Source organism: Amblyomma mixtum, chromosome 1 (assembly GCF_055824585.1).
Source record: "Amblyomma mixtum isolate Tamu chromosome 1, ASM5582458v1, whole genome shotgun sequence".
Taxonomy (NCBI): domain Eukaryota; kingdom Metazoa; phylum Arthropoda; class Arachnida; order Ixodida; family Ixodidae; genus Amblyomma; species Amblyomma mixtum.
This window is the reverse complement of record NC_143012.1, coordinates 38,421,574-38,442,279: the sequence shown is the minus strand read 5'-3', so window position 1 is coordinate 38,442,279 and position 20,706 is coordinate 38,421,574. Positions and strand designations below refer to the sequence as shown.

General features: G+C 49.1%; 1 protein-coding gene across 10 annotated transcripts in view; it reads right to left on the bottom strand.

Annotated features, from left to right (window-relative positions):
• Positions 1-20,337, bottom strand: part of LOC149366071 (membrane metallo-endopeptidase-like 1) — a 77,366-nt gene extending 57,029 nt beyond the window's left edge. For 3 of the 10 annotated variants that reach the window (XM_089548062.1, XM_089548136.1, XM_089548126.1), the window contains exons 1-2: positions 5,269-5,405; positions 684-784 (exon numbers count right to left, since the gene is read on the bottom strand). In XM_089548062.1, coding sequence (XP_089404188.1) covers positions 684-784; positions 5,269-5,272 — 105 coding nt within the window. In that variant the 5' untranslated portion in view covers positions 5,273-5,405. The other 7 variants (XM_089548118.1, XM_089548086.1, XM_089548078.1 and 4 more) reach the window with 7 other exon arrangements.
• Positions 20,338-20,706: the final 369 nt, after the last annotated feature.

Below are 20,706 nucleotides of genomic sequence, written 5' to 3'. Positions count from 1 at the left end.
CAACGATTTGACGCACACACAGCGTTCGCTGCGGTGTCTGCGGACATCTGAAAAAAACGGCAGATGAAATTCCAGGTTCTCTGCTCGGCAGCACTAATGTTGCTTGCCAGAGCGTCTGGTGCAATTATTACACGTGTTTTGTATAAAAGTTCCAAACAGTTCACGCTCCACTCCACGGAGAAAAATGGCAATAGCCGTGCTGGTCTATAAAAGCTCCCCTCCTCCCCTCTCTTGCACCTATTATGCACTCGTTCCTAGCCCCACGTGACCACATAAAATCTATGGCTATAATGCAAGACATGTCTATTGGAGCGAAAACGGACGACGAACAAGCAATAAACCCAAGAGAAAGGCTTTCATAAAATTGTACTGCCAAACATTTCGGCCTCTTAGAAAAACACGCACAGCTAGAGTAGCCCAGAGAAATAGCTCTACCTGTTCAGTTGTCAGAGGACGTATGTGGACGTATAGACCTGTCGAGGGCTCATGGAATATGTTGCTTTCTGAGCTTTGCTGAAATGCGTTAAGTTACACGCGCGATGAAAATCGTCGTTCCTAAGAGAAGCATGTAATTACGTGGCTGATCTTCCAGCCACAGCATAGCCAAGGATAAAAAGGATAAAAATCATGGTCAGGATAACTTGGTTCGTGAATTTAGTAATGTGGGGGGGAAAAAACAGTAGCTTGCCTTTTGTTTTTCCGATCTCCGCTGGCTTTGAAGCTACCAAGGTTGCCCACGTCGATAGGAACGCAACTACGGCGAGGTTTGTGGCCGGCATAACTTCTAATAAGAGTATAGACGAAAAATAAACAAAAGTATAGTATTAACACGCAGAAGAACTACAGAAGTGCGGCTACATGCATGTCTTACTTTTACGGGTTAAAATATCATAGCGCTGTTGTGTTTCCGTGACGTTAACGATGCCTTTTCGTTCCCCGGAACGCGCGGGCCACTGTAACGCCAATTTGTCAATGTATCTATACATTGAATAGATATTCGTACACAAGGGGAGCTGTAGATGTAATTTACTCAAAGCCAAGTAGCAGGTAGCGGAAAGGACAGCCAGACCAAGTGCAAGGAGGCTTGGATAAACGGTGGCACTTCGTCGTCCTCATCTTCATCTTCCTGGACAGCTCAAACATCTACATCAATACATCTGGTCTGGCGGTCATCCCTATGTACGCGCTCTGCGTTGATCCCGAAATGATCGACCATTTTTTGTCGTCCTGCCACTGCTCCCCCTTTACGTTACGACAACTCGGTCTAAGTTTGTCTGCTGGGCATTTCCTTCTCTTAGTTATACCATTAGGCACAGCAACAAGAACGGGCTCTCCGCCATTCAATGTTCCCTTTAAATTTGAATTGGCTGCCATCCTAAAATCTTCCTGAATTCCATCTTGTGGCTACTCATGCTCAAAATTCGTCTGCATTCTACACATTCTACACATTCCACGTGTAGCCCCATTCCCATTTTCAGTCACGTATCTCACAGCTACCGTCTCGTTCGTAATTTTAATAACCCAATCAGCATTCCTTTATTCCCAGTATTTATTTTTTTATTTGATAAACTTTCTTCAGCATCTGTGAGTCTCCGCCTGTGTTTTGGCCAATAATCCACAGAGGATAGGCGCCATTAACTCCTTGAGGAGAACAACAACAATACGAGACGCATCCGTCATGGTTCGTTACTGGCTTCGGGAACGAAGAGGAGCCACCCTGGAGATCTATGGCGACGGAATAAGCAGCGGATGTTAGTAAGTAGGCCCTGAGGAGACGCCCGCTAGGAGGTGAGATAAGGCCCACGATATTGCGACGAAGAAGACGAAGGTGGCAGTGGCGCGGGACGAAGCGCTCACGCTAGGCCAGCGGCCTTTAAATCATTTCACTGCCATCAGTAATTTCGTCTTTTTCTTCAGCTGGCCGCCACGTAACATTTGTTGTGGGGTACGGAGTTTATCCCCTATCCCCATCCTGGTCCTGGAGCTCCGGCGCATGCGTCAGCCGTGATCGTCAGCCGTGAGTCCTTGGCCTGCGTCGCCCGGCTCTTCCCCAGCCTTCCAGACCCGAACCAATCTCGCCGTTGTTCCCCCGCCTCGTCTACCACCCAGACCACTCGACACGACGAAATGAACTTGACGCACGGACCCGACCTGCCAACCCCACCGACCCGAGACGCTGCCCACACGTGACGACACCGTTCCCCTGTCCATGCCGTTTGGCGCGTCCTGGGGCCTCGGCCGTCGGATCTTGGTGACATGCGGCCTGGAAGCTTCGCGGACTAGGAATCGTTCAGCCCTCTCCTTCATCGTGGCGGCCAGCACCTCACCATTTTCTCCTTCCTGTCCCACCATCCTCTGAAGCCCGTCACCATTTCGCGTGCATGTTTGTCACCGATTGGGACCATCGCTCGGTGGCCCCGGGTAGTGTGACGAAGAAGACGAAGCTGGCAGTGGCGTGGAACGGAGCGCTCGCACTAGGCTAGTGGCCTTTAAATCATCTCACTGCCATCAGTCATCTCGTCTTATTCTTCGGCTGGCCGCCACGTAACAATACTCTTTTTAGAATTTCGACGGCTATTCCGCTGTTGAGGATGGGATTCAGAGCCCGAATAGACATCCAGTAGAGTAACGTGTGGGGTCTGGGTTTTGTTGTGGCGATGCTTTGGTGACCTTGGGATTCTGAGCTAAAAGGACTGGCCAACTGACGGAAATCTTTGGTATGTAACCGAGCAGTTTCATAACGCTTAGGATAGCGCCCGACTCCCATTCGCAACGACGTATTCTTCAAACACATTCTTCTGCTGTGCCAGTATAACTCTGAGGCTGACGCCACTAGCATCCGTATAGACCTCGGTAGATGCTGTGTGGTCATAGTGCCGGAGTATTGGCTGCGCAATAAAAAGGCAACGCGGTCAGCGAAAGCTTATTCGCATTCGGCAGACTAAGCAGACAGATAAGTGGTGCTCCCAAGCAGCTTCGTCAGGGGCGCAGTTTTCAACGCGAAATTGCGGACGAAGCGCTGAAAATGGGAGCACGGAGCTGAGAAGTTTCCAAGTTACTGGACTGAAGTCGGTGTTGGAAACTACACAACAGCATCGAGCTTGACCATGCCACGGAAATCGCTTTACTTAAAGACAATGTGGATCAAGGCTGTCAGCTGCCTGCCTCCGCAGTGGCACTTCTTCGATCCAGCTGCAGGCCGGCGTCGGTCAGTGAAGCCAAAAATTGTTGGTGCGTGAGTTGGGCGGGGAAATGGCCGGAAAAGGACAACGATGCTGTCTAGGTAGCGGAGAGACGTGTTCCACTTGAGCTTGCGTAAGATGTTGCGGATTATCCATTCGAAAGAGGCTGACGCTTTGCACTGGCCAAATGGTATTACAGTAAACCCACAGAGGTCGTCGGCTGTAACTGATGTTGTCTTCTCTCGGTCAGAGGAGTCCATCGGCACCTGCCAGCAGCCAGAACTTAATTCAAAGGACACAAAGTACTCTGTGTGTTGGAGAAAATCAACAGTCTGGTCGGTACGGGGGAGAGGGTGATTGGCCCTATGCGTAACATTGTTGAGGCGGCGCTATTCGACACATAATCTGATAAAACAGTCTTCTTACCAGTGCCAGCGGAGAACACCAACAGCTCTGAGGGGGACGTACGACGCCCCGGTGCAGAATGTTCTCAACTTGCTCACTGATCACGGAGCCGAGAAGATATGACCGCTGCCGAAAAGGCGCGTGAAAACCGGTCTGAGTGCGACGAGGGACAGTTGACGTGTGGCCTAAATGCATCTGGACAGTTGCACACGGTGCGTCGGTGGAAGATTGTCGTCGGGCAATGGATTAAGCGCGAAATGTGTATGCTGAGCGTTCACTGTGGAATTGTAGACAGTTTAGGAAACATCTAGGTTGCAGAGCAAGTAAGCAGGTTGAATGCGGTCAAGTAACCCACCACGCAGAAGGGTAAGTGGATACGGGGACGCAATGTAAATTAGCATCTTCGCAGCACCTCTATGGACATCGAGGGCAGCCGACGAGAGCGGCAGGTTCTTGCTGCTCACAAAGGAAGCAGACGACGTAAATAAAACGCTGACTGCTCACGCGGCCGGACACGAGAGTGAAAGAAGCGTTCAAGCTTCCGGTGCAGCTTCGGCTTCCTCAGCGGCAGTGAGCTGTGCATTCAGGAGGAACGGGTTTCATCTGCAAGTTCGTCACACGGCTCAGAAAATTCCACCTCAGCGCGGGCGCAATCAATCACGCATTATGTTGCGACGAGAGTTCGAAACCCATAGGCACGTCATGGGAACAAAATGACAGGACCGAGCACTGAACTGTGTTTAAAATGGCGGCAAATGACGGCCCGCGCAGCGCATGCAGTCAGAGGCGCTGTTCTGTCTTCACTGCCAGTGCGAAGCGAGGGACAGGTAAATGACGTTGTCATTTTGAGCAAAGAGCGGCATACTTTACTGAATCACGGAAACCGCGGCAGCCGTGTCGACAAGCGCGTATACTGGCAGTCCTTCGGCGGTGACTTGTATGACGTTGTGATGGGAAAGATGACGCTTTGAACTTACCGAAGACCCCGTGCCTACGGTACTGCGGAACTTTGTTTTACTCGTCAACGTAGATAGGAAATGGCGCATGGGTGAGAGCGGTGAGCAGAGAGGGATAGGAGAACGACATGTTGCATACAGACGCTGGGTCGCCGACTCATTACGAGGCGAGGATGAACAAGGTGAGAGCAAGAGAAGACTCACCCTAATGAAGGACGGTGCACAGTTAGAAATCGTGGGATGAATAAACGAAGATAATCGTATACGTTGTCACCATCTCAATCTGCAAGTTTTCCCTGACACGCACACGCACAGACACATGCACAAGGGCACATACACACAGACACTCACCCACTCGCGCACACACGCACACACACAATCGCACACGAAGGCACGCACACACATGCACTCATTCACACACTCACTCGCACACGCATGCTGTGCACTTTCAGTGCAGATTAAAGCACCCCGGGTTCCCGAAATTGATCCGGCACCCTCTACACTACGGCGTCCCTAATTTCCCTCAAGCTGCTTCACGCCGTTGCACTCCACAAAATAATTCAGCCGGGTCGGCGGACTATTTTAACGTGGTAGTGGTTAAAGGCAGCACACTAACTATGCGCTGATGGCTTTCAAGTATAAGGATATGAAAGGCATGCTTTTGAAAACTAAGTAATCACAAATAACTGCAGCGCAAAGAAAACATTCACACTAGAAAGACGCACCCATGTACGAACACTGCACTCACGGCTGGTTTACTGCAAAAAGACACGATGAATGCAAAGCCTGCGCTCCGAATGAGCGGACAGAACACACTGAGAAAGGCACGTGGCAAAGGCAAACTTATAGAACACCGTAAGAAGTATCTTGCGGCTGTGAAAAGGTCGAAATGTCAGATATGTACAAAAGAATGGAAGCATCGCTTACGCATTCATCTCTCCGAAATAACCACTGAAGTAAACGCGCGGGCGACGTGGATCAGAGTTTGACCTTTTCTCGGCAGCACGACGTTCCTTACGGTTGATGTCGGCTCTAGGCTTGCCTTTGGCATATGCATTTGTTACTGTATTATGTTCCCGCATGGACAGCACAGTGTTTATATTCAACATGAAAGCAAGAAAAGCAGCACATGATTGCCTCTCTTCTGAGGACAGAAAAAGAATAAAAAAAAACGTAAGCCATTCCAAAAAAAGACGTGAACGAAGTGTTAAATGGTTAATGTCAGTATATGCGGAATTAGTCACTCTCGACTCTACTTACATATGTCTCCGGGAGTCCTCATACCACTCCTGAGCCGCCGCGGTGGCTCAGTGGCTATGGTGCTCGGCTGCTGTCCCGAAAGACGCGGGTTCGATCCCGGCCGCGGCGGTTGAATTTCTTTGGAGCAGAAATTCGAGGCCCGTGTACTGTGCGATGTCAGTGCACGTTAAAGAACCCCAGGTGGTCGAAATTTCCGGCGTCCTCCACTACGGCGTCTCTCATAGCCTTAGTCGCTTTGGGACGTTAAACCGCATAAACCAACCAACCATCATTCCACTCCTGTCGCAACGGTGCAACGGTTAAGCGATGCGCCACTGCCCTGCAATGGCAGGTGCTGCCATCGGTGGGGCTTGTGCGACCCAGATTGCTCTACCCGGGGAACCTCCCGCGACCAGTCATTATAATGTAACTGTCACCAGCCACGGTGGTCAGTTTGCTCACAATCTGGGGGACAGGCTGCGATGACACCTCAAGATCAGGTGACCATGATAATTGCTACGGAGTCTTCAGCTGAAGTTATTATTTTTTCAATCTGTGATCAGTTGACTATCTTGTTGTATAAGTATACTTGCTGTGTTTTTAGAACAGCGGGACGTGCGGTGTTCATTCACTCTACTTGGATTGACTTGTGTATTCATCTAATTTGTAAGATTCAGTTGATTTGAGTTGTCTTCAGATTCGCTTCAAAATCGCTATACTTGTAATAAAATCGATACAACTCAAGAACGAAGTGACGGATGTTTAGAAAACCCTGTTGCCAAAGGGGCTGACCAGTTCTCGCGACGTTGCTGTTTAATCTCCTTGAATTTGCTAGCATAACATCTCAGAAACTGGCTGTTGCCAGGTGATTAACCGCGGATTAACGGTTTAACGACAACGTTACTATAGTCGATCGACGCCTTTGGCTGCAGGGCCTCCTGTGAGTAGAAACTGGAGCTTCGGTCTTGAGTCGTATCCGACTGTAGTGAAGGTCGGCCGCTTTCACTGCGTTCGGCGTTGAATCTACTCTGACGTCACAGCGTCGTGGCAATGACTGTCACTCAGTTCCTCGTTACCATGCATTGCAGTGAAAAGCGCCAATGGGCGATAGGATCCTGACGTGCAACCCCGCGATGGCGAGATGATGAGACACGGACTGAAGGGTCATCATAAAAAGGACCAGTTCGTAGGTTTCACGGTGGCTGAACGGCTATAACTATAGTTTCATCGGCCCTTGGACCTCTCGCTAATTGCTCCAAGTACTGTGGTGGTTCCCCAGCCCCCGAACACTAGAGATTTTTTATAAAGATAGGCGCGCACTTTCAAAGAGGCACGAGAAGCGTTCTTTATCTGGAAGGAGGCTGTTCACTGCGGAAAAACACCATCGTTGGAACAAAGAAAGAGATAGATCATCCCAGACATGACTCACCGGCGGTATTTCGATTCATCTCTGTCTAGGCTTTACGATCGGATGTAGATTTGATGATAAAAAAAGAACACCCCTTTTGCGAAGTTAACGCCAGTTGTTAGAATAGCGCTTGATCTATGCACTTATCTTGTGTCCTTTGGGTCTTAGAAACTCTAATAACAAAGCATTCATTCCGGGAACATCAGACCGCACTCATCTCAATTCCAATGACGCTATCATGCCCAAGAAGCTTCCCTTATAACTGACACACCATATCTTTAACCACTACTAAAACCTCTCCTTGAAATATTAGTTCTCAATGCTTTTGGTATCTTGCTGCTGCATACGAGGTCGAGGGATTGAATCCCAGCCACGGCGGCCGCATTTGGAGGGAGACAAAATGTAAATACGCCCGTGTGATGCGCGATTTGAGCGTAGCAGGTTAACGAACACCATATGGCCGAAATGCATCCGAGCCCTCCTTTACGACTATCCTCATAACCCACGGTTCAACTCCATGATGTTAAATCCCGCAAACGAAACCACTTGTGGCTGAAATACGTGGTAGATACCGGGTGTTACAGAGAACATTTCCAAAAAGTTTCAATAATTGGCCTTTTCGTGTAAAAATATGGCTTTAGCGGCATAGTATTACTCGTGTTGGTGGACAACAGAAAGCTGGTGAATCCTTTTAAGTAGTACGCTGGCAAACTGTCGTGTCCGGTCGCTGTGTTGAATGCAGCGAAAGACGCACACGGTACTTTAAGACTTCGTTTATTTAAAGCCGATGAGGGTGCGACCAGCGTCGACCGAGGCAGGAGCCGAACTAGCCGCCCGAAGAAAGGAGGGAGCGGAGAAGCGTCCACGGGAGGGAGTGGCTTCCCAAAACAGGAGGAGGATGCGGGGGCGCACCATGGGGGGGCATCTGGCGACAGCGTGCGACGAAGGGCAAGTGGTCGTTAGGAGGAGGATGCGAGTGGTCGTTAGGAGGAGGATGCGAGTGGTCGTTAGGAGGAGGATGCGGGGGCGCACACACACAAAAGCAATAAGGGGACACAACACTTCCTTCCCCCTTAGAAAGTTGCCTGGTATCGTGCAGGGGGTCGGCGCTCACGCGTGGAGGCGCGCTGGCTTTGTGCGCTCGGGGGAGAAACACTTGTAGGCTGGCTGTTGTTCGCTGTGTCTCCTAGGTCTGTCCTGGGCGAAGTCTCTTCTTCCGGGAAGAGGTGCCAGGCTATGTGGGAAGATGGTGCACGTGCTCTCTCCGCTGGCGGACAGCTCTCAGACGGCGTCGTAAATCTACGCAGCTGGTTGAGATGTCGGCGTGCTACTGTGCCATGTATGTTGACGAGCCAAGAGCGCAGGCCTATGCGTCTGACAATTGTAGCTTCCTCCCAGCGTGGCTTTTTCAGAAACTGTCGGGCGAGGACGCGCTGCCCCTCATTAAGCGTGCCGCAGCGCGGAATTGCTTTTTCTTCCCGGAACGTCTCTGCCTTTGGCTCGGGGAGGATGGCTGTGAGCTGGGTTCGCATTTCACGCTCGAACATCATTTTCGAGGGGGTCTCGCCTGTTGTGCTCTGAACCGTCGTGTGCTGCTTGAAGAGAAAGCGCGCAAGGCGGCGCTGCAGCGAGCCTGTCTGATCTCTTTCAAGGGCGCGTTTTAGCTCGGCTACGTAGCGCTCGGCTTGTCCGTTTGTCGCTGGGTGGTAGGGGGCCGATGTAACTGATGAGATCCCGTTGTCGCGATAAAACTTGAGGATCTCCGCAGACACAAACGGTGTTCCGTTGTCCGACACTACCTTGCGCGGCAGGCCGAACGTTGCAAATAGTGATCGGAGGTTGTCAATGACTGCTGCCGAAGTCGTCTGTCCCATTTGCCTTATCTCAAGCCACTTTGTGTAGGCATCTACGACCACAAGGAAAGTGCAGCCCTCAATTGGTCCTGCAAAATCAATGTGCAGTGTGTGCCATGGTGTGTCTGGCTTTTCCCATTCTGGGACAGGAGCTTTCGGCGGGGCGCTCCGGCTGCTCTGGCAAGGCTTGCATTCTCGCACCACTGTTTCGATGTCGTTGTCAATGCCAGGCCACCACATGTAGCTTCTGGCACACTTTTTCATTGCAACGATGCCCCGATGTCCGGCGTGGATGAGAGACATAGCTTGTGCGCGTAGTTCTCTCGGCATCACAACTCGGGACCCAAATATTATGCAGCCGCGATGGGTGCTCAACTCTGTAGCTCGCCTGCGGTAAGCGTCGAAGTTGTCCCCTTTGAGTTTATGCACGTTGCCTTGTTGAACAGCTGTGTAAACTAGCCGGAGAGCTGCGCACTTCTGCGTAGATGCTGCAACTGTGCCTGCTGTAAGCGGAGGTTCTGGCAGTGCTTCGAACATCAGAACGTCTCCTGGTGGAAATGGTTCGTCAACAGTTGCGTCTAGTGGCAGACGGCTTAGCGCATCGGCGTTTTGATGTTTACTCTCATTGCGGTAGACCAGAGCGTAGTCGTACGCTGAGAGTTTGATGCACCAACGTGTCATTCGCGGAGACAAAGTTGGTGGCATAGGCCTTTGTGGTCCCAGAATGCCCAATAGCGGTCGGTGATCGGTTATAAAGGTCACCTTCCGGCCGGCAATGTACTGGTGAAAATGTGTCGCCGCGTAGACGATGGCTAGCCCTTCTTTGTCAAGTTGCGCGTAGTTGCGTTCTGCTTGCGACAACGTACGTGAGGCGAAGGCGATGGGAGCTTCCCTTCCTTGCTCGTCAGTTTGCGATAGAACCGCGCCGACTCCGTACGGTGATGCGTCGCAAGCCAAAAGCAGAGGCTTCCTTTCGTCGTAGTGGCGGAGGGCTGTACATCTTCGAATCAGGTCTTTCAGGGCATCGAATGACTGCTGATGGCGTGGCGACCATGTCCATGTCACATCTTTCCGAAGGAGTTGGTATAAGTCGTTGGCCACGGTAGCTCTTTGTTCCAAGAACCGGTCGTAGAACGTCAAGAGTCCGAGAAAAGCCTGTAGCTCCTGCTTGTTTGTTGGAGCTCGTGCTTCTGTGATCGCTCGCACTTTGTCCTCGGTAGGGTGAATGCCTTCCGTATCAATTCGGTGTCCCAGAAATTGCACCTCTGGCACCGCAAAACAGCACTTCGATTTGCTTATGCACAAATTAGCGTTTGCTAGCCTTTCGAGAACGAGCTCTAGGCGCACTGTATGCTCTTCAGTGGAAGTGCCACTGATGATGACATCGTCAAGGTAGACACAAACTCCTGGGATGCCCTGAAGCACTGTCTCCATGAATTTTTGAAATATGGCCGGGGCTGCAGCTACGCCAAAAGGCAGTCGCTTGACTTTGTACAAGCCTTTCAGTGTGTTAATTGCCAATAATTCAGCAGTTGACTCGCTCACCTTCAGCTGCTGATACGCCTGGGTGAGGTCCAATGTGCTGAAGACTCTTGCGCCACGTAGTACACTGAATACTTCTTCAGGTGTCGGTAGCGGGTAAGAGGACGCTTTAGTCGCAAGATTGACGGTGCTCCGGTAGTCTCCGCAGAGGCGTATGGTTCCGTTCTTCTTGCGAACTACGACAAGTGGTGTGGCCCATTCTGAATGCTGCGTCGGCTCGATGACACCTTGCTGCTCCAGTTTGTCCAACTCTTTTTCAACTGAATCTCGGAGAGCAAACGGCACCGGCCTGGCCTTCAGAAATTTGGGTTGCGCGTTGTCCAACAACTCCAGTGTGACCGGGGGCCCTTCGTTTCCTGGAATCTCTTCCGAGAATACTCTTTCGTATTTCTCTTGCAGTTGCTCAACCATGTTCTGGCTCGGCGTCTGGTGTATGCCGCATATCATCACGCCTAGTGGAGAAAACCAGTTTCTCCCTAGAAGGCTTGATCCTGTGCCCTTCACAACAAGCAGAGGTAGCGTATGGGTCTGGCCGTTGTAGTTAACCTGCACGTTGGCAGAGCCCAATAGTGGCAGATTCTGTCCTGACCACGTTCGCAGGTGCGTGTCGTCTTGTTGCAGGGCGGGTGCGTCAGATGGCCATGAAGTTCGGAACGTGTCCTCACTGATCAGAGTACAGGCTGCGCCGGAGTCCACCTCGAACTTAATCAGCTGGTGATGTACGCTTACTTCTGTAAAAATCTTCGGTCGCGTGCCGAGATTCATGGTGTTCAGGTCGTACAACACAGATGGTGTTGCTGATGTTGCTCCATGGAGATCAGATAGCGGCGTATTCTCTGAGGCGTTGACGCTGTGATTAGGCTGGGAAGGTGACTTTATCTTGGCAAGTCTCCGTTTCGTAATGCATGCTCTTTCGATATGCCCTCGCTTGTGGCAAAAATTACACGTGGCTGACTGGAATCGACATCCCTGGGGGTTGTGTTGGTCGTCACACCGCCAGCAGCGTTGTGCCTTTTTGACCGATTTTACAACAACAGAAGGCTTGCGCACCTGGTTGCTTGTCTGGTGTACCGGCTCGGTGTTCCGGCGAATCCCTCTCTGCTGGTGACCGGCGCTCTCCGCTCGAACGGCGATGTCGTAAGCTTTGCTGAATGTGAGGTCCTTCTCAGCGAACAGGCGCTGCTGCAGTGACTCTTCACTCAGTCCGCACACAAATCTGTCGCGTAACATCACGTCCAAGGGAAGCATGGTGGTGTTAGCAGAAGAAGCTGCGTCTCCCTCCTGCCCGGTAGCTGTTGTCGACAGCGTTCCAAAATTGCAGTCGGCAGCGAGCTTCTTGAGCGCGGCTACGTAGGCGCTCACAGTCTCTCCTCCCAGTTGATCTCGTCGTTGGAAGCGAGCCCGGCTGTAGACCTCGGATGGCCTTGGGTCGTAGTGCTTTTGCAGCGCTTTTACGATGTCGTCGTAAGACACTGCCGCTGGTGTGCTTGGCTGAATAAGGGCGCAGACAGTATCGTAGGTCTGCTCCCCGCACAGCGTCAGCAGGTTGGCCCTCTTCAAGGCTGGGTCTGTGATGTTGTTAGCTTCAAAGTAGAACTGAAGGCGTCCAACCCACGATGACCACGATGAGCCGTTGAATTCTGGTATCTGATTGGGAAACCCTCGCGTAGCCATGGCTTGTCAATAGCGTTGCGTAGCGCGGGTCGAATCCACTTTCTCGTCGCCACTGTCGTGTCCGGTCGCTGTGTTGAATGCAGCGAAAGACGCACACGGTACTTTAAGACTTCGTTTATTTAAAGCCGATGAGGGTGCGACCAGCGTCGACCGAGGCAGGAGCCGAACTGGCCGCCCGAAGAAAGGAGGGAGCGGAGAAGCGTCCACGGGAGGGAGTGGCTTCCCAAAACAGGAGGAGGATGCGGGGGCGCACCATGGGGGGGCATCTGGCGACAGCGTGCGACGAAGGGCAAGTGGTCGTTAGGAGGAGGATGCGAGTGGTCGTTAGGAGGAGGATGCGGGGGCGCACACACACAAAAGCAATAAGGGGACACAACGCAAACTAATGTTTAATAATTAATACCGTAACTACTAAAATTAGGTGCATAATTTCAATTAGAGATTTGTAGCCTGTTATTAGTAATGGCCACATCATTTTTTAGAATTTCGAAAACGTGATTACCCTCGCCGCTATGGCTCGACAATATTTGGCTGCAACGTGAGAAAATACATGCGCTTTCGAAAGCATGCAGGCAGAGCAGCCCTTCCAGTGCACGTAACAAGTCGGAAAAGACAAATTTTGTCGACCCACAGTGCGAAGGGCGTTTTCGAAATTAGGACACTGGTATAGGTATCGCTAACGATGGGTTACAAATCTCTAATTGCAACTATGCGCTTAAATCTACTAGTTAAAAAGTTCATTATTAAAAATGAGTTAACAGCTTACTACTTAAGAAGATTCGCCCGTGTTCTGGTGTCCACCAACACTCGTAATACTATGCCGCAGAAGCCATATTTCGACCCCAAAATGCCTCTTTTTGCAAATTGCTGAAAATGTTCGCTAAAACACGCGGTATGGTCAAGTTTCCGATACGTGACAATGTAAGGAGGGTTTAAAGGGACACTAAGGTCAAATTGAACTTCGCCTGTATTGTCTAATAAGCGGAATTTAACGGCTAAAACACTACTTTCACAGAAAACGAAGCATTTATAAGCTTTAAAAGGAGAAATAAAAATTAGACTGCTGCCGGGATAAGCGAGCAGTTTCGCTAGAAAACTTCGGCGCTGCGATAGCTTCCTGCGAAGGCGATTGTGAATTGAATTAACAAGAACTGAGCGATGACAAACTAACTAGAAATATGGTTTAGCGATTATTTTTTATATTATGAGACACTAACTTGAAAGATGGCTCAGCAAATACTTAATATGTTATGAGACACGAACTATGAATAGCTGCAAGCAGCTATTTAATACGTTATCCTTTCTGAAGTTCGGTGTTTACCGCGCTGTTTGCGCACATTAGAATGGTTCGACGAGCAGTTCTTTCCCAGCGACGTGTCGCGAATCTCATCGCTCAGAAAGTGGTTCGTGTTTTCGTAGAATACTGCCTGTTCTAAACAATACAATATTGATCTTTGTCACGTGGCCCACAAGCTGCGAATGTAAGAGTCGTGCCAGGCCAGTGGAAGCAGTTAACAACTGGATCTTTAAGCGGGGTATCTGGATGCTTGGATTCGCCTGTAGCATTTCTCACGCTCAGAGAGTGTAGTTGTAAAGGAGGTAAGCATGCAGCGTGATTTGTAGAGGGCATGATAATCTCTGCCAGGAAGCACACATTGGCGGTGTGGTTAAGAAATAATTATAACTGCTTATGTGCGAACATTCGACCATGTCAAATTAGAATTGAATATCATGCATTCATTATTCGTGGTCAATTCGCCAGCTCAAAATTATCTTGCGCATTTCGAATATTCGCTATAAAACGAATGTTCGACACAAATCGAATATTCGATTGCGAAACCAATCACATCAATTTTCTCGTCCGTGAACAGCGCTCGGTAAGATTCACCGACAGTGGCGCCGCAACATGACAGGTCCATTCACTTTCCTGTCAATGTGTTTTTATATTATTTGGTACTCTTTACAAGCCATGTTTTTAGATTACGCCATGGGACATTTTTAGACTTCTTGCTTCGGATATGACTGGATTTCCTGTTACTGCGAAAATACTTTTCCTGAATTGAATTCAGGGTCATTTGTGACTATGACGAGATATTTATTGTGTTCTCGTGAAAGAATATTGTTTCAAGCTTGTGGTACTAGTGATTAGAACCATTTCATTTAGCGCTAAGGCTAAGTGAATCATCATTCCAAAGTGCTACACACTCCATGATATGAATGTAAAAAATTACATTGTGAGTTAATGCGTCTGTGGTTAACTACTCGATATTTGAAGATAGCAATAAATAGATCTGTTTTTGGTATTCTTAGCTTAGCCATTGCAGCTAAGGATGCAGTTGATTATTCAGCACTTTCTAATACGGGAGTTATTACTCATTGACACCCACCCGAGCGCAGCCATACGGCTACAAAGGAAGGCTATACAGCTTTCTCAACAGCGCTTTCTGTATTATTTTTGTGAAATAAACATTCCGATTCTGATCTTGTGATACTTTTTGAGAAACTTTTGCATCTGTTTTCTTGCTTCGTCTAAAAAGCCGTGGAATAAAAAAATTAAGGTGTATTAAAACTTTGCAACTCTTTATGTACTTCGTCATGAGCATTTTCTTGGATTTGTTTCTGTCATTTGCCTGGCTTCTTTTTCCTTCCAGATCGCTGTCACTTAGTTGTGCATAGCCGGTGTATAAACTCCAGCACAAGAAAATTAAGAGAACAGGCATTACGCGAAACATCAGAAACATGTGAGCAGGCAGTGGTGGTCCTAAGGGGTGGGGGGGGGGGGGGGGGGGTGAGGTAGCGGTCGCGTCCCCCAAAAGACTTTGCACATCTTCCCGGACGTCCGTTTTCGGGCTCTCATAGGGCGAAAAGTGATTTTTGACTTAGAACCGGAAACTTTTTTTTCTGTGATGCGTCAATTAATCTCCTACTTTGTACGTTCACCGTGTTAGTGCGGCTGTCTTATTTCATTCAATTCTACGTTTTATTATAGGAGTACAATTCTTAGTGGTTGTCGAGGTATCGTGGTCCTGCCGTGCACCCACCGTTGTCTTGCCCTGGCGCCGTTGCGGTGACGACGGCGGCGGAGGTGCCATTCATCTGCGTTTCGGGTGGCCAGCAACCTCGTCGGGGCAGCAAGGAGCCACTCATTCATGTTATCCCACCATGGGACACAGCGACGCCATAGAGGGGATCATCCCTTTCGTTGGCTTGACAAGGGGCGTCGCCCAGGCGCCTTGTCGGAGGTGGCCGACGGTGGAACAAAGCCCATTCCTCGAACTGAGTAGTGAAGGCCGCTAACCCCGCTCGTGAAATGCCAGGGCAGGTGCTTTGACCTTCCTGGACACGCCGTGGCGGGATATCTCAGCCGACGACCTGCTTTGCCCTGGTATCGAAATTCCTTCGCCAGCTAGAAACACAAGATAGCCATCGCCACCTGCAGTGATGACCCTCGCCACCGGGAGATCTGGGAGAAGGTTAGAGTGATACCCTCGGCAGTGGAAGGCTCCTCTAGTGCCCGCGTGCGCTCCATTGGTTGGACTTCACCAAAGAAACTGCATATCCTCATCTAGGGAGCTGGGGATCATGGACGCTGCTTAAGGGGTGTAACTGATCCACAAGCAGCTCTGATCTCATCTGACTACTTGTTCCTCTCTCACCGCGTGTAGAAAGTTTTCATAAACTCATTTCAAAGAACGCCTGGCAAAATTTCCTTGGCTCGTAGTCTCGGACGTAAACAGGGGTCTGTTTTGCAAATAGTGTCCGTTTTTCGTGGCTGGGAGTGCCGGAGGTCATCAGCACAACGTGCCTCTGAACAACCTCGTTACAAAACCTCTGTCGTCTTTCGCCAAGCTTCTCGGAAAAGATGGCACTTTAGAGCTGCATAACAGCAACAGGTACCATCGTGACGCTGTGGAAGCGGGAAAGGCGTTCTTCCTATGCTATCACACCCCATAAAAAGATCTGGCCAATCAGCTGGAGACCCAGAGACTGCAGAAAATCACCGAGAACCGTGATCGTATAGGCCGTATTCTTGACTGCATCAACCTCCTCGACAGAGAGAGCATTCCACTTCGCGGACATAGAGATTTTGGCGAGCTTGAATTGTTTGAGCACAACGAGGCATCTCAAAGCCCTATTAACCCGGAGATTTCTGAGAGGTGCTGCGCTTTTTAGTTCAATCGGGAGTCAAAACGCTGCAGAACTACCTAAAAACAGCGTCGTCGAGGGCTATGTACATCGGTAGTCGTGTTAAAAATGGAATTATCATAAGCTGTGACAAGCAAGTTTTGGCGCAGGTTCAATATAATTTAACACAAGCGGAATACTACAGTATTAATTTCGACGAGGCGACTGGCATCGCCCATCTCTCTCAGATGAGTCAGGTTTTTCTTTACGTGCAGAGGTCGCAGGATGGAACTCACGTAATAAGAGAAGACTTCGCAAAATTTTGGGATTGTCACACCTCACTTCCCGAAGGGGAGTCCCAATGCGAAGATGAAGACACTGTTTATGAGCCGTCGTTGACGGGAGAGGTTCTGGGAAAAATCGTCAAGAGAGAGAGAGAGAGAGAGATAAAGTCGATTGGTTTGCTTCCTGCTAACTCCGTTGGCATCAGAACAGATGGATGCAGTCTTATGATCTCACGAACATGCGGAGCAATCCAAGAGATTAAACACGAAGCGAAAATGCTGTGCGTTGTCCTTTTTTAAATGATGCATTGAACCTTTCTCTTTCGAAATGATCGTGTTTTCCGAGCGTGCGAAATTTTATGGAAATCATAGCAGCATTAGCGTCATCACCTCATCATCAAAACGAAATGCCGTCCTTCGACCCGTGCTCAAAGGCAAATTTCAAAGGCTTTGCGAAAGGCATTTCTTTGAGCGTCACAGCGCAGTGCTGGAATTAATGTCTTCCTTGGAAGATATTGCTGCGCTGGACATCGTGGCCAACTGAAAAAGCAAGGCGTCATCTGCGACTGAGGCAAGAAGTCTGATAGCAGCGCTTGGAAATAGCAGCTTCCCGGTAGTCTTGCTTACGATGAGCCACGACTTTTCCCTCACACAACCTCTGAGCAGGATTTTTCAAAAAGAGACCCTGGATGTAAACACTGCTGTCGACCTCTTACATGACACTCTTGCGCAGCTGAAAGCCAGAAGTCAGGAATCTGAAGTCGAGCTCTGCTGCCATTTCGGGGAAGTGCAGGCTCTTGCAGACAAAATTGGCGTTGAACTATCCACACCTCGGATCGCGACAAGCGAAATGCGCAATCAGAACCCTGGGGTGGAAGATCCTGAAACTTTCTACCGCCAAAGAGACTTCATTCCCATCCTTGAATGAATCATTGAAGACCTGTCATCGCGTTTCCCCGAGGAAACTCTTTCTGATTACGACATGAACATTTTCTTGCCCCGTCTTCCCGTGGCAGGAGGCGTCGAACCCAGTAACCAACCTACGGCAGCAAGAGCGCTTGCGTCTGAGATATGCCTCTGGAAGTCACAATAGGCCCGCCAGACGGGTGGCAACGCACTGCCATCTACCGCCCTTGAGGTCCTTGATGCTTGCGATGAAGCGCACCCGAATGTACGAACTCTAGTGCAGGTTGTGGCTTCGCTACCAGTTAGCGTCGCCACAACACGTTTTTAACACTACGACGTTTGAAGACCACGGAGCTTCCGACCGGGCGTGGTTTGCTGAGTGTCCAGAGGAGTTTTCTTCACCGTTAAAATTCAAAGCATGAGTTGTGGTATAACATCTACATCACTCGCCGTTTATTTTTCAGCAACAAAAAAAAATGTACAGATAAAATGCAAATAAGGAATCGTTCTTTTTGTTTACTTCTCTTTTTCGGTACACACACGACCCCCCCCCCCCCTCCCCCCCTCCCCCAGCCAAGCCAACTTCTGCGATCGGCACTGGGAGATGGACAGACGGACATCTCAAAGTGACTCAGGCTATAAGGGATGCTATAGTGGAAGGCTACGTGTAATTCCGGCCACCTATGATTCTTTAAAGTGCCCTGACATCACACAGTGCACGTTGTTAACGGAAAGCGCTCACGCGCTCTCAGCTTGGAGCCTCGCGTTCCAGTCAGCAGGCTTCGTTCAACTCTGCCGCCTCACGGCGCAACTCCTACAACTTCCGCCGCGTGGCTCAGTGCGGCAGAGGTTAATGACCAGCCTAAGCCTCGATGGATATTAAAAAGTTCCGGGTACACACAAGCTTCGGCTTATGTACTCATAAGCTATTGGAAATTGATGCTTTTGCTCTGGTTTCTGGTTCTTTGTAGAACCGGCCTTTGCCAATACATTTCAAATATTGAGACGATTAGCGCTGCTTCTGGGTTAGGTTCCTTCAGCGGCCCGATGTTCTCTTTGCATCTCTCTTCGCAGACACGGACACTGTTGTGTACTTTTCTTTCTTTCCTTCCTTCTTTCTTTCCTTCTTTCTTTCTTTCTTTCTTTCTTCCTTTCCTTCTTTCCTTCCTTCTTTCTTCCTTTCTTTCTTTCTTTCTCTCTTTCTTTCTTTCTTTCTTTCTTTCTTTCTTTCTTTCTTTCTTTCTTTCTTTCTTTCTTTCTTTCTTTCTTTCTTTCTTTGTTTTTTCGTTCATTCTTTCTTCCTTTCTTTGTTTTCCTTTCCTTCTTTCTTTCTTCCTTTCTTTGTTTCTTTCTTTCTTTTTCCTTTTTAGTTATTTCGTTCCTTCTTTCTTTCCTTCCTTCTTTCTTTTCTTCCTTTTCAATTTCCTTATTTCTTTCTTTATCTCTTTCTCTCTCCCCTTCTTCGTTTCTTTCCTTCGTTCTTTTTTTCTTTCCCTTGATTTCTTCCTTTCCGTTATAGAAAGCTTTTATGTTTTATGTAAACTTTTATGTGTTATGTCTATGTCCTTATTAATTCTTTTTTCATTTCTATTTGAGCTCTTTATATTTATTGTCTATTGTTTATTTAATTAAGAGAAGACACGCAAGCCCTCTTTTAATTGGTATTCAACGAACGTTCCTCATTTATCGAGAGGTAGCGGTTCGAGTCACCGGATCCACCATTTTTCTTTTTAGCACAATCGCTTTTCTCTCTTCAGAGGCACTACGTAATGGCGACATATTGATGCCAGGAGACTGTATGGCACTGAGGAATTGTGTAGTGACGTCATCTTTGCTGTGCTGTGATGATTGAGAGCAACTTCAACTTCCCGAGCGAGACCACGTAGTTGTGATGCTACGACGATTTGAAACAATCGCTATTTTTTTGACATGACAACGCCAACGACTACGCCAACTGCGGCGGTTTTTCCGCCGAAGGGGGGCCATTAATGCTGTGGCGTTGAAACAAGCGAGTTGTCGCGCTGAAGCGACATGTTGCCTTCGCACGCTGGGTGGTTGCCGACAAATTACGAGGTGAGGATGAACAAGATGAGAGCAAGAGATGACTCTCACCCTAGTGAAGGATGGCCCATAGTCAGAAATCATGGGATGAAGAAGCGAAGATAACCGTACAAGTTGTGCCATCTCATTCGGCAAGTTTTCCCTGACAGGCACACGCACAAACACTGGCACAAGTACACATACACAAACATTCACACACACCCAGACGCACATAGGCACACACATGCACTCACTCATTCGCACATGCACGCACACAGGTCGCATGTTGTGCACTTTCACTGCAAATTAAAGCACCCTGGGCGCCCGAAACTAATCCGGCACCCCCTCCACTACGGCGTCCCTAATTTCCCTCAACCTGTTTCGCGCCGTTGGACCTCACAAAGGAATACAGCCGTGTCGGCTGACTCTTTTAACGTGAGAAAGGCTAAAAGGCAACACACTAACCAATCGCTAAACACTTTCAAGCATAAAGTTATAAAAGGCACGCTCTTGAAATCTAAGCAGTCTCACATAACCGCAGCACAAGGAAGACATTCACATTAGGAAGACACACTCACAGACGAACGCTGCACCCACGGCTGGGTTACTGCAAAAAGACACGCTGAATGCAACGCCTGTGCCTCCAATGAAGCGCACAGAACACACTGAGAAAGACACGTGGCAAAGGCAAACTTACAATGGACCGTAAGAAATATGTTGCGGCTGTGAAAAGGTCGAATCGCCAGATAGGCACAAGAAAATGAAAGCATCGCCTACGCATTTATTGGCCGGCAACAACCCCTGAAATAAATGCGCGAGCGACGTGGATCAGAATTTGACCTTTTCCCTTCCGCAAGATGTTCCTTATGGTTGATGTTGGCTCAAGGTTTCCCTTTGTCATATGCCTTTGTTACGGTATTATGTTCCCGCATGGGCGGCGCAGCGTTTGTGTTCAACATGAAAGCAAGAAAAGCAGCTAAAGAGCACATGGTTGCCTCGCTTGAGAGGATAGAAAAAGAACGAAAAAGAAAGTGCACATGCACGAACGTAAGCTACTTCAAAAAGAAAAAAAAAACGTGAACAAATGGTAGC